Source organism: Callorhinchus milii, unplaced genomic scaffold (assembly GCF_018977255.1).
Source record: "Callorhinchus milii isolate IMCB2004 unplaced genomic scaffold, IMCB_Cmil_1.0 Scaffold4, whole genome shotgun sequence".
Classification (NCBI taxonomy): domain Eukaryota; kingdom Metazoa; phylum Chordata; class Chondrichthyes; order Chimaeriformes; family Callorhinchidae; genus Callorhinchus; species Callorhinchus milii.
Window position 1 is genome coordinate 52,820,459 of NW_024704745.1, and position 14,054 is coordinate 52,834,512.

A 14,054-nucleotide genomic window follows, 5' to 3' on the forward strand; every position below is an offset into this window, starting at 1 on the left:
TCATCCCTACATTTATCTTGGTTTTCAAAGAGGTTGAATTGTGAAAGATATGCGCGGAGGGCTAAAACATTAATTAACAGCCCATAGAATATATGATAAGGCAGTGGAGCATTTGTGAATTTAAAGCAGCATTATTGTAAGGCATGTTAAATCAAATTATAATGTTTTATGATGCAACATTTAAAAATCAGCCAGCATTAGGAAAACGTAGATTATTTTGTCATTCTTTTTCCAGGCAACTGCTCTGACATGTCTTAAGTTGCAATGCTAAGTGATAACTGTATATTTTTACAATCGTGGTAATGAGTGCTATATGAAGAAATATTTGGATTCTTTTAATTATGGTTGATGGCCAAATGTTCTTGCAAACTTAATAGCACATCTAGTTGTTTGAACATTTATAACAGTATAAAAATACCATTAAATGTTTTGTTGGTTACGTCACATTCTTCCTCAAAGGCCCACTTAAGCAGATTGACATCTACTTCTTCTCAGGTCATATTACTCTATCCTTATATCAGTATTTGATTTCTATGTTGGATAGTAAACATCTCTCTTAAAAAAAATTCTTCTCCACTGTAACTTTTCTATAGCAGTGGAATTGTTGGAAACTACAAGGTATGGTTTTATGCCCAAAATTCTTCCCTCGCCACCTCTAATCTTGCCACTGCCGCCTAAAATTATGATACAGTTTACATTTATACATTCATTGCCTTTCATTTCTTGTCTTGTTATTCGCCTCACAATATCTGGTGATAAAGGGAGAAATAAATTGAAAGTAAAATGTAAATCCAGAGTGATGCTTTATTATATTCCAAACTGTCATTGTCTGATAAATATTGTATAAAATAAAGGCACACTTCATTTTTGCTCACCGACTTTCTCCGGTTGGCATCCAGAGCTGAATATGATGGTTAAATACACTTTGATAATGGTGGAACCATCATTAGCTGAAGCTGGTATTTTACAGAGTTCGTTGCTCTTGGGATTTGTCTGTTGGACGTTTCAACGCAAACCGTGATTCAGTATTGGCTTAATAAATACAGTACTATTCTTTGTGCTGCATGCTCACTGATTTAACTTTAGGTTGACAAAAGTTAGGAGTTAAACAATTAAATTTAGGGAATTTGAATTTACTTGTATTCAGTTAAAAGCATTTTTTATGGGGATGGGAGAGAATCTACCATCCAAACGTGTGTCTCAGAGATGTTATTGGACATAACTTTTCAAAATAATTCCAGCATTAAGTAACACCTGACAGGTCTTGCTCCTATAACAGAATGATCACAATTGTATTATGCCAATTATTTTAGGGGCAGGGCAATAGTTTAAGCAAAAGCTGTAATCTTCATCTGTTCAATGACCAGAAAAGCAGTTCTTAGATACGATTTCTTTGCCACAGTCAGACTCTTCTGTGTGCTCTTGAACTGTGTTTTTGTTTATTAAGCAAAGAAGATGGCAGCATCTGCTTTGTCATAAGTGGGCTCACTACACATGTACAGTAGCGCATGAGGAAATGCTTCACAAGAGACAGCCTTGTCTCTCCGATTTATTTCCCAATGTAAGTGTTCAAATCTTCATCTTGAAGTTATTTTTCTAACTACGTGCTCCACTCTTGCTCAGGCAAAATGACGATAATTTGTATGGTCTGAGAATTGATTGAAGGATGCTGTAGTCCACTTCAAATAATTCTATAACCAATGGTTTTTGTTCAGCGTACAATAATTAAAGGGCAAGTCTGATTCAATAAAAACAGAGAATGCTGGAAATGGACCTTAGATAAATCAGCATCTCAAATGTAAGTTAACATTAGAGATGTGGTCCTTCGTCAGAAAATAGTTTAATTATTTCCCTGATCTTGCACATATATTGCACGTACACAAGGTTACATGTATATATTAGAGTAAAAATGTAACATTTTATAACCATCTCAGAATTATCGAACTACTCTGCGATCTGAAAAGAAATGTCACATTTATCTATATGTTTCTAAGATTCCCCAAAGATACTCTGGGATGGAGTTCCTGAGGGTGGGACAGAAAGCTGAAGGACTGACTTCCGATGGGCGGGCAGGACAGGGGACATGGAGCAGCCCAGTGCCCGCCGAGTGGAGGGAGCAGACAGATTTGTATGGTTCTAGCAGGTTGCAGAGGTCGTGAGGGGCAAGACCATGGGGGATTTTAAAAGTGAGGATGGGATCTTAAATTCAATCCTCTGGAGGGATGGGGAGCCAGTGAAGCTGGGGGACAATGGGGGTGCAGCAGAGAACACAAATTGCAGAGTTCTGAATAATCTGCAGCTTGTGGAGATGGATGAGTAAGTGAATCCAGCGAGCAGGGAGTTAGCATAGTGAATCTTGGAAAAGGGTCTCATCGGCCTTAGGGGAGAGATAGTGGCACAGGCGTGCAATGTTGTATGGTGGGGGAAGGCCGAACGGGTCACAGTACGGATGTGTGGTTTGAAGGACAATGAGGGTCGAACAAGACCCCAAGGTTGCGCTCCGGCTCAATGAGATAGACTGTACATCCATGAATCGTGATGATGTCAGCACCTGAGGTGAGGAGGTGCTGACGGGAGCCGAGCAGGAGGGCCTAGGGCTTGTTAACCTTCAACTGGAAAAAGTTAGCTCTCATCCAAGACTTGATTTCTGACAGACAGTCTATCAGGACAGCATTGGTGCTGGTGTTGAGGGTGTAGACAGAGAAATAAAGTTGGGTGTCATGACACAGCAAGACAGCCTCGTTTTTCAAACCTGTATATCATTCTTCTCAAAATGCTCAAGTTCCAAAATGGGGGACAAAGAAAGATGACCTGAGGCTTGTTAATAATAAAATAAATAGTCCTTGCATTTGATATTGCACCTATGATGTCAATGTCTCAAAATGCTTTGCAGTAATTACTTAAGTAATTATGTATTTGCAGGAGAAAGCAGCAGACAATTTGCACAACAATATCCTACAAACAACCAAGCTTCTTCATAATGAGACAACTGGTATGGTGCATTCTATCTTGTTCACCTAAAAGTAGATCAAGAAATCTCACAAAAACGTTAAGTTCATAGAGCAAACTGTAGGCTGAAGATGTCACACTTCTAAGGAAAAGCCTGCAGAAGCTACAATTTAAGACATTTCAGTCTGAAAATTATGGCTTTGGCATTTGGATTGAAAGAGTTTAATATAAAGAGAATTGACAATAACCATTTATTTGGGAAGCAAGAGGGAAACAAAAAGAACGTTGAGTGACTGGTGCAGAATCCTGGTTATAGTCATTCAGGGAAGAAGAAGGCTTGGTTGCACTTCTTGTCCTCAAAATAATCTGGTTGATTGTGAGGTATAACACTTTAGTTGAGATGTGTTAGATGAATTGTGATAGAAGGAAAGAGTGACTGACTCTCTACAGTAGTTTTGAGTTTGACGTTTGTGGACTGTTATCAGAGTTGAAGGATCTAATGGTTTTAGTCAGAAAGAACAGAATAAATGATGGATTAAATATTGGATTAAGGGAGGGATTTGAGAGGCATCTAATTGTCCTCATCAATATTTAAGTGTTTTATTTGGGGTTTATTTGCATTCAGTTTACAGCATACAAGAAGTTATGTTTGGGACTTCTAGATAGCATGTATATTCTTCGATCATTATTCCTGGGGAGTGTCTCCTCTAAGGCGAGCAAAGCATCCCAATGAATCTCTTTGGGAATTTTAATCAACCTGTTCTCCTTGAAGATTAAGCAGACCTTTGCAGGCACTTGTGGGATCTTTTGGGAAGTTGATTGAGTTGGTTGTATATTATTGTCTGAAACTGTCACTATGCATCTCAAAGGCATGTCAAAGGATCACTTCAGAGAAGGGGCATTTTTTTAAATTTCTCAAAAATTGTGAACTTTACCTTGTAGGAAACCAGCAAACCTCAATTCATGGCAAAACCTGATACTCAACAATAATAATAGTAATATTCCTTGCATTTGATATCATGCCTTATCACGTCTCTGAGATGTCTCAAAGTGCTTTAAAGGCTGCTGTAAAGTGAATTCACTGTATATTTTGTGGGAGAAACAATATCTGAGAGTACAATTAGCGAAATACAAAAAGATCTGGGACAAGGATCCTGGCAACTGACACACACTTTGCATTTGGTCTATAATCTCTTGACCAGTTGTTCTACAATCATTTCACTCCATATAGAGTAGCTAAACTGGGCAATTTGTTGAATGTTGGATGGTTGGAGGGATTCAGCGGAAGATTTACTGCACATAATGTGAATCAATTCTAAAATAAAACTTTGGCGAACTGGTGATGTATCTGATCTCCAAGAAAATGGGGTTGTCATTGATAATGACCCAAATTTAAGGTTATTGGGAATACTGTTAAAGCTTAAAGCTCCACTGGGTTCAGAGTATGATTATCCATGTCAGTATTAATGACAGAGAGGCAAGTAAACAAGGGAACCTCCAGTGTATAAATATTACCTAGAAAGACGGGTATTTTATAGACAGGGTAGAACTGTACTCTTTCATTTGGGAAGGGATGAGGAAATCCATCATATATATGTCTATGAACGTGGAAGCTGCGTAATAAAGCTCACGTGGAGAGTAGATTCTTGAATATATAGTTGGGAGGTGAAAGCAAATGAGGCATTCTCCACCGACCAACACAAGGAAAAAGGGGTTCATCTGCCAGAAAGCATAGATGTCATATATCCAAAGGAAGATATTCTTCTCGATATGGAATACAGGCTCCTAATACATAATTACATTGTTCTAAAATATTTTGAGGCCCAAAGATGGAGCATTATGTTATCTCTTGAATCAGTGTGATGTATGTACCAGTGGAACACCTTGTCCTCCTCCTTCTGTGTTGGGATGCAACCATATAGATGTTATATGAGACTGTTATTTGTCACCATGGCTGATGTGACATTCCCCTCCTTAAGATGCTTTTGATTGCACTAAGCTCTTCAGTTGCTGAGTGAAATCTGTGAAAAAATAAACTATATTCAACCGTATAATTATACAGTAACAGTTAACATTTGTGCTTCACTGATTTAAGTATTAGTATTTCGGTATCAAATAAATATTATTACTGCAGTCAGATAATATAGTGTGGTTATTCAGTGGTGCCTTAATGTGTTAGTTAGCCTGGCTCAGTTGGTAGTACTTTCCCCTTGGGTTCGGAAGGTTCAAGCCCCACTTCAGGATTTGAACTGATAGTCCACGGTGATGGACTGAGTGAAGTACTGCGGGAGCCTTGCATTGTTGGAGGTTCTATGATTCTAATGAGCCTTTAAACTGAGCTCTCATCTGCCAGGTCAGATGGATGTTAAAGGTCCCATGACACTACTCAGAAAGAGAAGGCAATTTGTATTGCAGTTATTTCTCCATATAAATTGGTTATTCACTTCGCAGCTGTTAGTGATCAGTAATTGCCTGTAAAAGGGAAACATTTCGACATATAGCATTGCAAGTTATTTTAGTTTATTCCTGGAGTCCTGTAACTCAGCGGTTAGAACACTCGCTTTGCAAGTGAGAGACCTGGGTTCGATTCCCGGCAGGGCGAAACCTTGGGCAAGTTTCCTTACTCCACGCGCCTGATAATAATCCCTCAAGAAAAAAAACAATAATAAATTGGTCATTTCAATCCACGACTGTTTGTGGGACGCTGCTGTGCGCAATTGAGTGCCGCGTTTTGTCCACAAAATATACGGTCAATTCACTTTACAGTCTATTCTGTGAAGCGCTTTGAGGCATCGAGAAGACGTGAAAAGCGCTATATCAAATGCAAGTATTATTATTATTATTTTCATACAGTATCATATTGTCTTTCACATACCTTTTTGCCTATCTTTCTGTCTTTGGAATAAACATTTTGCATCAATCTCTTTGTTTTGTTTCTTTATTTTCTTGGCTATGATTTTTTATTCCCTTCCCATTTTATTTGAATCATCCCTTGCCTGTCAGAGGTGAAATATTGCTGTTTGAAAGCTTTTGGAATCATCTGTCCCATTCAGAATTCTCTTATCCTACCCCTCTGAATCCCGTCTTCTTTTAGATTTTATGTGTTTTGCACATATATTCATAGCAGCAGGCTTGTGTGATTACATCCTGATCATTTCCCTTGTGCATAAATAAGGTCTTAGTCATGAAACAACCATTAACGTATGGTCGAATAGGAATATCCTGGTCACATGCAACATCTACAAAAAATGTTGATCGCTGGATTTTTTTCACATGACTAATTGTTACTATTTCAATCACTGGGAGAATCTTTCTCTGCAAAATGCAGAATTATGTTAACAAATAAGCTAAACTGGAAGCTTGATTCTGCACTGTAGGCAGTGGAGATTGCAAACATAGTCAAATAGCCTCTGAAGGGATTCAAATACAATTCCCTATTTGATCACCTTCTTGAATGAGCACTAATGTGGCATATATAATTTACTCCCGTTCACTCTAGTACTACTACATTGAAGTTTGTCCTTGTGTGCAAGAGCCAAGGTTCGCGGACTCCAGAGAGTGTGCTGGGAATACCGATTCCTCGCCTTTGAGAGCGCTGCCTAGTAAGCTTCTTGATGCTTGTCCACTCTACCGTAGGTCTTTGGCTTACAGAGTTAACAGAAGCTGAGTGGGAAGAGTCCTTCCGATGATCCAGAAAGACTGGTCTGTCATCAGCAGTGCCATAGAGTGGACCTACTTGTCTTAGGAACTATTAGTGGATGAGATCAGAAGGTCTGCTCTCAGTTCTCTTATTACTTCACATTCCTCTTTTGAACAGCCTTGTTTGTAAAGCCATTATCACTCACATATTGAGATGTATTCTCAGGACCTACAACCTATCCTATCCTATGTGGGAGCTGAGTAAGATCCCATTTCTGTTGGCACCCAGCTTCACCAATGCTGATACTTTTTCACACAAAGTGTTGTAGAAATTCCCTACATAGAGGTTGTGGATGCTGGGTGAACCGAAATATTTAAGATGGAGGAGGGTGATATTTAATGGGAATAGGGTATCAAGTGATATGGTGAAAGGGCAGGAAAAAGGTATTACGTTGCAGATAAACCATTGCCTAATGAAATGGAACAGGCTCAATAGCTAAGTGGTCTCTCCTTCTAATGTTCTTCAGTGCTCTGAAACACTACCCTCTGTGAAGGCCACTATATTCAATTTCAAGATCCTCTCACTCGTCTACAAATCACTTCACACCCTGGCACCTCCGTATCTTTCCGAACTGCCATTACCCATTCCCTCTGCTCAGCTGGCTCTGGTCTCCTGCTTGTCCCTCGTCCCCTCCACTCCACCATTGCTATCCGAGCTTTCAGCTTCAATACCCTGAAGCTTTGGAACTCTCTTTCCACAATCCCTCCACCTTGCCCCCTCTTTCAGATCACGACTGGAGACCTTCCTCTTCGATTGTACTTACAGTCCCCTCCTCCCTCCCCCTGGCTCGGCGTCAGGCTACATCACTGTTAAGCACTCCGAGACGTTGCCTCGTATGAAGGGCTCTATATAAATGCAAGTTGTTGTTATATAAGTACAAAATGTTAGTGATGTTCATAATGCTTCCTCCATGAGTGCCAGTGTCTGTGATGGTACTGCTGGTAGTACGTTTGATGACAATGGTGGTGGAGTTGATCCTCGCCAGGTGATCTTATTCATATGGCCAAAGTATCTCCCTCCGTCTGCTGAAAAGCAGCACACATCATTCCATTATCATATAAACAAGTTGTGCCACTCAAATATGCTTTAACAATAAGAGAATCGGGAGCCTAGGAGGCATCACTGTAAAACGACATCACTGGCATTGTTACAATTCTGAGAAAGTCGTTGCAAAATCCACCGTGAAACAAAGTCTCCAGATTATCCTCAACAAGTCTCTGCGTAGGGATGGTGAGGCTGATAAAATACTAACCACTTCCTTGATGCCTTCCCTCCCAAACAGTTACAATATGTTTAAAATTAATGAACAGAAAGCTCCATAGGGGAATGATTCTTCCCTCTGGTAGAGGAATCAAAACAAGGGACATGTTCTTAATTTAAAGAAAGAAAGAGTAAGGATATTAAACGTTGGGGGAAAAAAATAGGAAACATGAATAAAAGAAGTGCTATGATCTCATAAACTGGCAAAGCAGACTCAATTGGCTGAATGGCATCCTCCTGATCTCCTGTTCCTAAGTTCTTCTCAATGCAGGGAGTGAGAATAAACAGCTATTTTCCTGTATCTGCCTATTATATATCAGTTTCAACTTCAGGAAATGACAAAACAATATCAGCAAGTATTATTTACCTTGCTCTGCTCCTAAAATGTGTCCACTTATTGATTTAATCCCCTACTCATTTATCCATTCTCAGTGACTGAAGCTGACAAATTGCAAAAGAAACCTGCAGATTTAAAAAAAAACTTTTCATATGTTCCCAGTCATTTAAAATGTACATAAATACCATTACCATTAATCCTCCAGGAATATACTGGATTTCCATGCTCCTACCTATGCACTTCTAAGTTTCTTAAGTCCTGGATGAGAGCTAACTTTCTTCAGTTGAACGTCAACAAGACTGAGACACTCCTGATTGGCTCTCGTCAGTGCCTCCATACCTCAGGCATTGACAGCATCACCATCCAAGGATGCACACTCCACCTTACTAAGCCAGTCCAGAACCTTGGCCTCCTGTTGACCCTCAACTATCCTTTCTACACCACATCTGTGCCATGTCCATGTCCCACTCTGCCTTCCCCCACCTCCGCAACATCACCTGCCTCTGCCATTGTCTCACACCACAGGCTGCCAAAACCCTCATACACGCATTCATAACATCGAGGCTTGACTATGCAAACTCCTTGCTTGTCGGCCTCCCCAGCACCTCCCTCCATAGGCTGGGAATCATGTTGCAGTGGTGCAGTGGGAAGGCAGTGTGGTCATGGCATGGATGAAAGGCTAGTTGAGGCTCAAGCAAGACCAAGGTTCTGAACTGGCTCAGTGAGGTGGAGTGTGCATCCTTGGATGGTGATGCTGTCAGCCCCTGAGGTGCAGAGGCGCTGATGGGAGCCAATCAGGAGGGTGTCGGTCTTGTTGACGTTCAACTGTAGAAAGTTAGCTCTCATCCAGGACTTAATGTCTACAGACATGCTGTCAAGAAAGCAGCGATCCTGGAGTCAAGGGTGGAGACAGAGAGATAGAGTTGAGTGTCAACCCCATACATGTGGAAATTGGCCCCATATCTGGGGATGATGTCTCCAAGAGGGAGCGTACAGGTATTGAAAAGGAGGGGACTAAGGACAGAGCCCTGAGGAACTCCATACAAGACGTTGTGGGGGCTAGAGGAGAGGCTGTTTGTGGAGATGAAGTGGAGACAGTGTGACAGTTGGATCTCAAGCATTCAAGGACAGAACCGTGAAGGTTGAGGTGAAAGGAGAGGCGGTGGAGGAGGATAGAGTGGTCAACAGTATTGAAGGCAGCAGAGAGGTCGAGGATGATGAGGAGGCAGAGGGAGCCCTGGTCGCAGATGGACAGAATGTCGTTTGTCACTTTGACCAAAGCTGTTTCTGTGCTGTGGATGGCACAGAAACCCGATTGGAGGAGTTTGTGAAGGGAGTGGCGGCAGACAAGAGTACACACTCGTAGGTGGCAAGATATCAGCTCATTCATTGTTAAAATTGAGGCATAAATACCCCTCTGACTATTGTTTATACATTGGAATTTGCAATGGTTTTTCCTGTCACCTGGAAAATCTGCGTAGGATACTGTGTTGCGAAGCTTGTCATCTGAGTCAGTTAACGCTTTTCAAACATACCTACACATACATGTACTCCATCTATTTTGAAATAGGTTCACCGAAATAGGTATATATTCCTTCATTCAAACTAATCTTGTGCTTATTAGTGCCAGATTTTCCAATTGGAAGCCCATCCGTTGTTTCCATGTGTTTTTATTAGGTTCAATCACAGTGAGGCAGCATCATATTGTAACAGAAGTAAAAGTTGTTCTTTAATACACCAATAATGTGTCAACAAGTGAAACCAACACAAAGCGTCACCAGATATCCCATTGGTTTCGTACATACTGTGACATTTATAGAACAATCTAAAATCTGTAATGAAATGACAACACAAGGATATCAAGGAGAACTACAAACCCTCAGAGTCTAACAAAAAGAAGTTTGACAAGCCTATTTCCTTAGAAATTAAATGGGTCATGTTTTATAATAAAAAAGAGTCAGCGAAAATCAGACTGACAGTTTGGACAATGATTTTAGGTTAATCTGGAGTCTTTTTAATGGTTAATTTCACAATGGCGTTCTCAAAGCTTTTCATCGTGATTATCATTGGGTTCCTAATCATTATTGCTGTCCTTCCAGGCTTATTGTTGCTGCATCCAATGGAATAAAGTGGCTTGTCTGTATTGCTTAAAAGGTCAGCAGTGTGGGTTATGTATGGATATAAGCAGACAGTTTGGCAGTTGCTCGGTGAAGACTGTGGCTGGAAGCACACTGAAAAGAAGGATTATATTTAATCATAGGAGCTACAAATATTTGTGGTAGAATTTTCTGTACAGAAGACATTTTAGATTGGAACATTGGAACCGTATTACAAATTGGCAGCTGAAGTCCTATTTTCTTGGGAACAACTGCACACTAGATTAATTTGGGAATTTGGGGAATTTTTTTTGAGAGAAAAATAAGGTGTTTTCATAATGGCAAAAAATATAAAATTCAGGGCCTTGAATCATTTGTGAATACACAAATCTTGAGCACCATTCACAGGATGTAAGAGAATTGGATCTAAAATGTGGCATTTGCAGACTGAATTTGTTGTGTTAATTGTGGGCTTGTGGCTTGAGAATTTCTCAGCAAGAATCACAAATGGTGGATTGTAAATCCCAAAATGGAAAAATCTGATAAAAGGCAGGTGGCCCAAATGGTTGGTGGTTTGTTTGCTGGCTTTTTTCTGATTTTCTTCTGTTACGTAAGCTAAAAGATCTTGAGCTCTTCAATGCAAGAGGAACATGTCCATCAGTTTATACAATGCCTTACAGTCATCTATGAGATTATTGTGTTGACACCCAGATATTTGTAAAGAGTTTGTTTTAAGGACTGGTCTTTGTCCAAGGTTTGTGTTACTCAAAATGGTTGAAGACATGGTGTAGTCTTTTTTGTTGCTACATTGTATCCTGTCCGAATATTTTTACTAAAGCACAGAGATTACTGTCAGCACAAGTCGCCAGTGCTTGGTATGTAGAGCTCCTATTTTTTTGTTGGTTGCACACTATAAATTAGACAAATGGAAAATTCTCCATGAAAATTAATGTTCAAAGCGTCAGGTAGTTTCCAAACATGCACAATCCAAACCTAAACTGCTCAGACTTCTACACTCAAAATGCCAGCCTAGATGAAGGGTTCTATGATAAATGCAAGTTGTTGTAAGATATTGCAGATTGTTAGTTAACTCTAAAATATCCGCATAGATTTAAAATCATTGCCTTAAAATTCAACATTGTGCTGAATTTTAGAAAACAGTCTCAAATTTAGTCTGAATTTAAAAGCTGAGTTACCAGGGCGATTCGTACAAAATATCACACAATCTTTTTTTAAAAAAGATATTCAGCCTAAAGCCATGGGAAATGGCCTTGGTGGTTATTTAAGATGGATACTTAAAATCCTTCACACTCTTACTCCACCCTACCTTTGTGATCTCCGCTCAAATGTTCTCCCATTGCTAGGCAAGCTTTTAACCACTTTGCGTTTGTTCTCTGGAACTCGATCCATAAATCCCTCTGCTCTTTTAGTCTCTGTTTTCAAAAGCTATCTGTATGTCGTTGATGTTGTCTTCATTCATTTCCCTCCTATCCCCTTTTTCCTATCCTGTTCTGGCACAGCGTTTCGCCCACAAATATACAGTCAATTCACTTTACAGTCTATTCTGTGAAGTGCTTTGAGACGTCTAGAAGACGTGAAAAGCGCTATATCAAATGCAAGGATTATTATTATTAATAGCTTGATGCTGTGATGGGAGGAAGGTAGGGTGGGTATTCTGGAGGTATGACATATCGTGGGCCAAAGGGCCTTCGTCATCCAAACCAATTGTGATCTTGAATTTCATCTCTCCTGTGTTGGGTTTGATAATTTCCCGTGAAGAACCAAAATCATGAATTTCGTTTAGCCAAATCTGATTTAGTGAGGGTGTTACATAAAAATATAAGGAGTAGGAGCACGAGTACGCCATTCGAGCCCTCGAGCCTGTCCGCCATTTGATAAGATCATGGCTGATCTTCTAACCTAATTCCATTTACTTGCCCTATCCCCATATCCCTTAATCCCTTTAGTTTTTAAAAATCTATCAATCTCACTCTTGAATATGTTCAATGACTGAGCATCCACAGCCTTCTGGGTAGAGAATTCCATAAATTCACTGCCCTCTGAGTGAAGAAATGTTTTCTCAAATTAGTTCTGAAGGGCTGACCTTTAATCCTGAGACTATGATCCCTAGTTTTAGATTCTCCAACCAGGGGAAACAGTCTCATACTGTCTACCCTGTCAAGACCCAAAATAATCTTATAGCTTTCTATAAGATCACCTCTAATTCTTCTATATTCTAGAGAATACAGGCTAGTCTACTCAACCTATCCTCATAGGTGAACCCCCTTATCCCAGGAACCAACCTAGAGAACCTATGTTGCACCTCCTCTAAGGAAAGTATATCCTTTCCTAGATAAGGAGACCAAATTGCACACAATATAGTCTTTAGCTACAGGCTCTGAGATATTATACAAATCCAGGTTGTTATTGCTTGCAGCTCTCTTTTATACATGTTCTGCACGTTCTGCAGAATAAATAAAAATTATGCCAATACTGATCTGCGTTTACTGTATTCTGAAAGTGAATAAAGATATTTCTACTTCTCTTGCCGTCACACAAAATAAAACATAATTGGCTCTGGCTGGCAGAGAGGCAACTTAACAAAGTAAAATGCCTTTCAGTGCAAAAGAACAGTTTAACAGAAATTCACCAATTAGCAATTTTTATCAATTTAAAAACAGCTAGTTAGCAGCAGTCTGTTGTTTAAGGTTTGAGAGTGAATTGCTTAGCCTACAAGTGGCTGACCTGAATGTTATTAAATGCACGTCCTACAGATAGTAAAGTGATGTAAAATTAGAAATTTTCAGTAAAGCTATCTGCAGAGACTTTTTAAGTCAATGCTTTTGCTGTAATTATTTTTAATAGATAGGTACTCCACTTTGAATACTGTTTTCTTCTCTCCTTTAAAGGCAAGAAAATGGGAGAGGCCACTTTACCTCTGGACTGAGTCTTCAGAAGCTGTGTCTGATCTGCGGTGATGAAGCCTCGGGATGTCACTACGGAGTCCTTACATGTGGAAGTTGTAAGGTTTTCTTCAAAAGAGCTGTTGAAGGTAGAATTTTTTTTCTGTTAGGTGATGCTGGGTTTTTTCTGTCCCCTAATAACTTAGCCTGAAAGTTGGGAAAATGTTCACAGCCGACTGAAGGAAATAGATTTGAATCTAATCGATAGAATGAAAACCTTGATACTTTAGGGTACGGTGTTCCAACCTATTTGCTGCCGAGGGCCAGATGCCCCATTGAGAAATATCCATGGGCTGCATAAGCAATATTTTTGTGTGTTCCCTTCCAGAAACTTAACATTTACAGGTTATGGAGATAGATGGGTGGCCAGATGCGGACCACCCTGCTTTTAGGGATTGTCACTTATCCTTATTAACCAGTGAGAAATGCATTGGTTAGTGAATCTATCTGGAACTCTCTCCCCAAATCTCTCCACCTTGCTCCTTTCCTTCCCAATGATTCTCTTCCCTCATACCTTCTCCACCTCTGATTTCCAAAATCCATCTAAGAACCTTTCTTTGACATTCCCTTTGGCCACTTTCTGGTTAAACCTCCGTCTCCCGTACGCAACCTAGGCGTCAGGTTCGACCCTCAATTATCCTTCCTCCCACATCCGGTCCTTCACCAGCACCGCCTTTTTCCACCTCCGTTGCATCGCCCATCTCCTCCAATACCTCACCCCGAAAGCCGCTGAAACTATGGTCCATGCC

General features: G+C 40.1%; 1 protein-coding gene across 1 annotated transcript in view; it reads left to right on the plus strand.

Annotated features, from left to right (window-relative positions):
* The window catches only part of LOC103184039 (progesterone receptor), a 148,151-nt gene that overhangs the window by 22,403 nt on the left and 111,694 nt on the right, over positions 1-14,054 (plus strand). Inside the window, exon 2 of the mRNA XM_007901877.2 lies at positions 13,252-13,394. Within this exon, the coding sequence (XP_007900068.1) occupies positions 13,252-13,394 (143 nt within the window). The remainder of the gene's footprint in view (positions 1-13,251; positions 13,395-14,054) is intronic.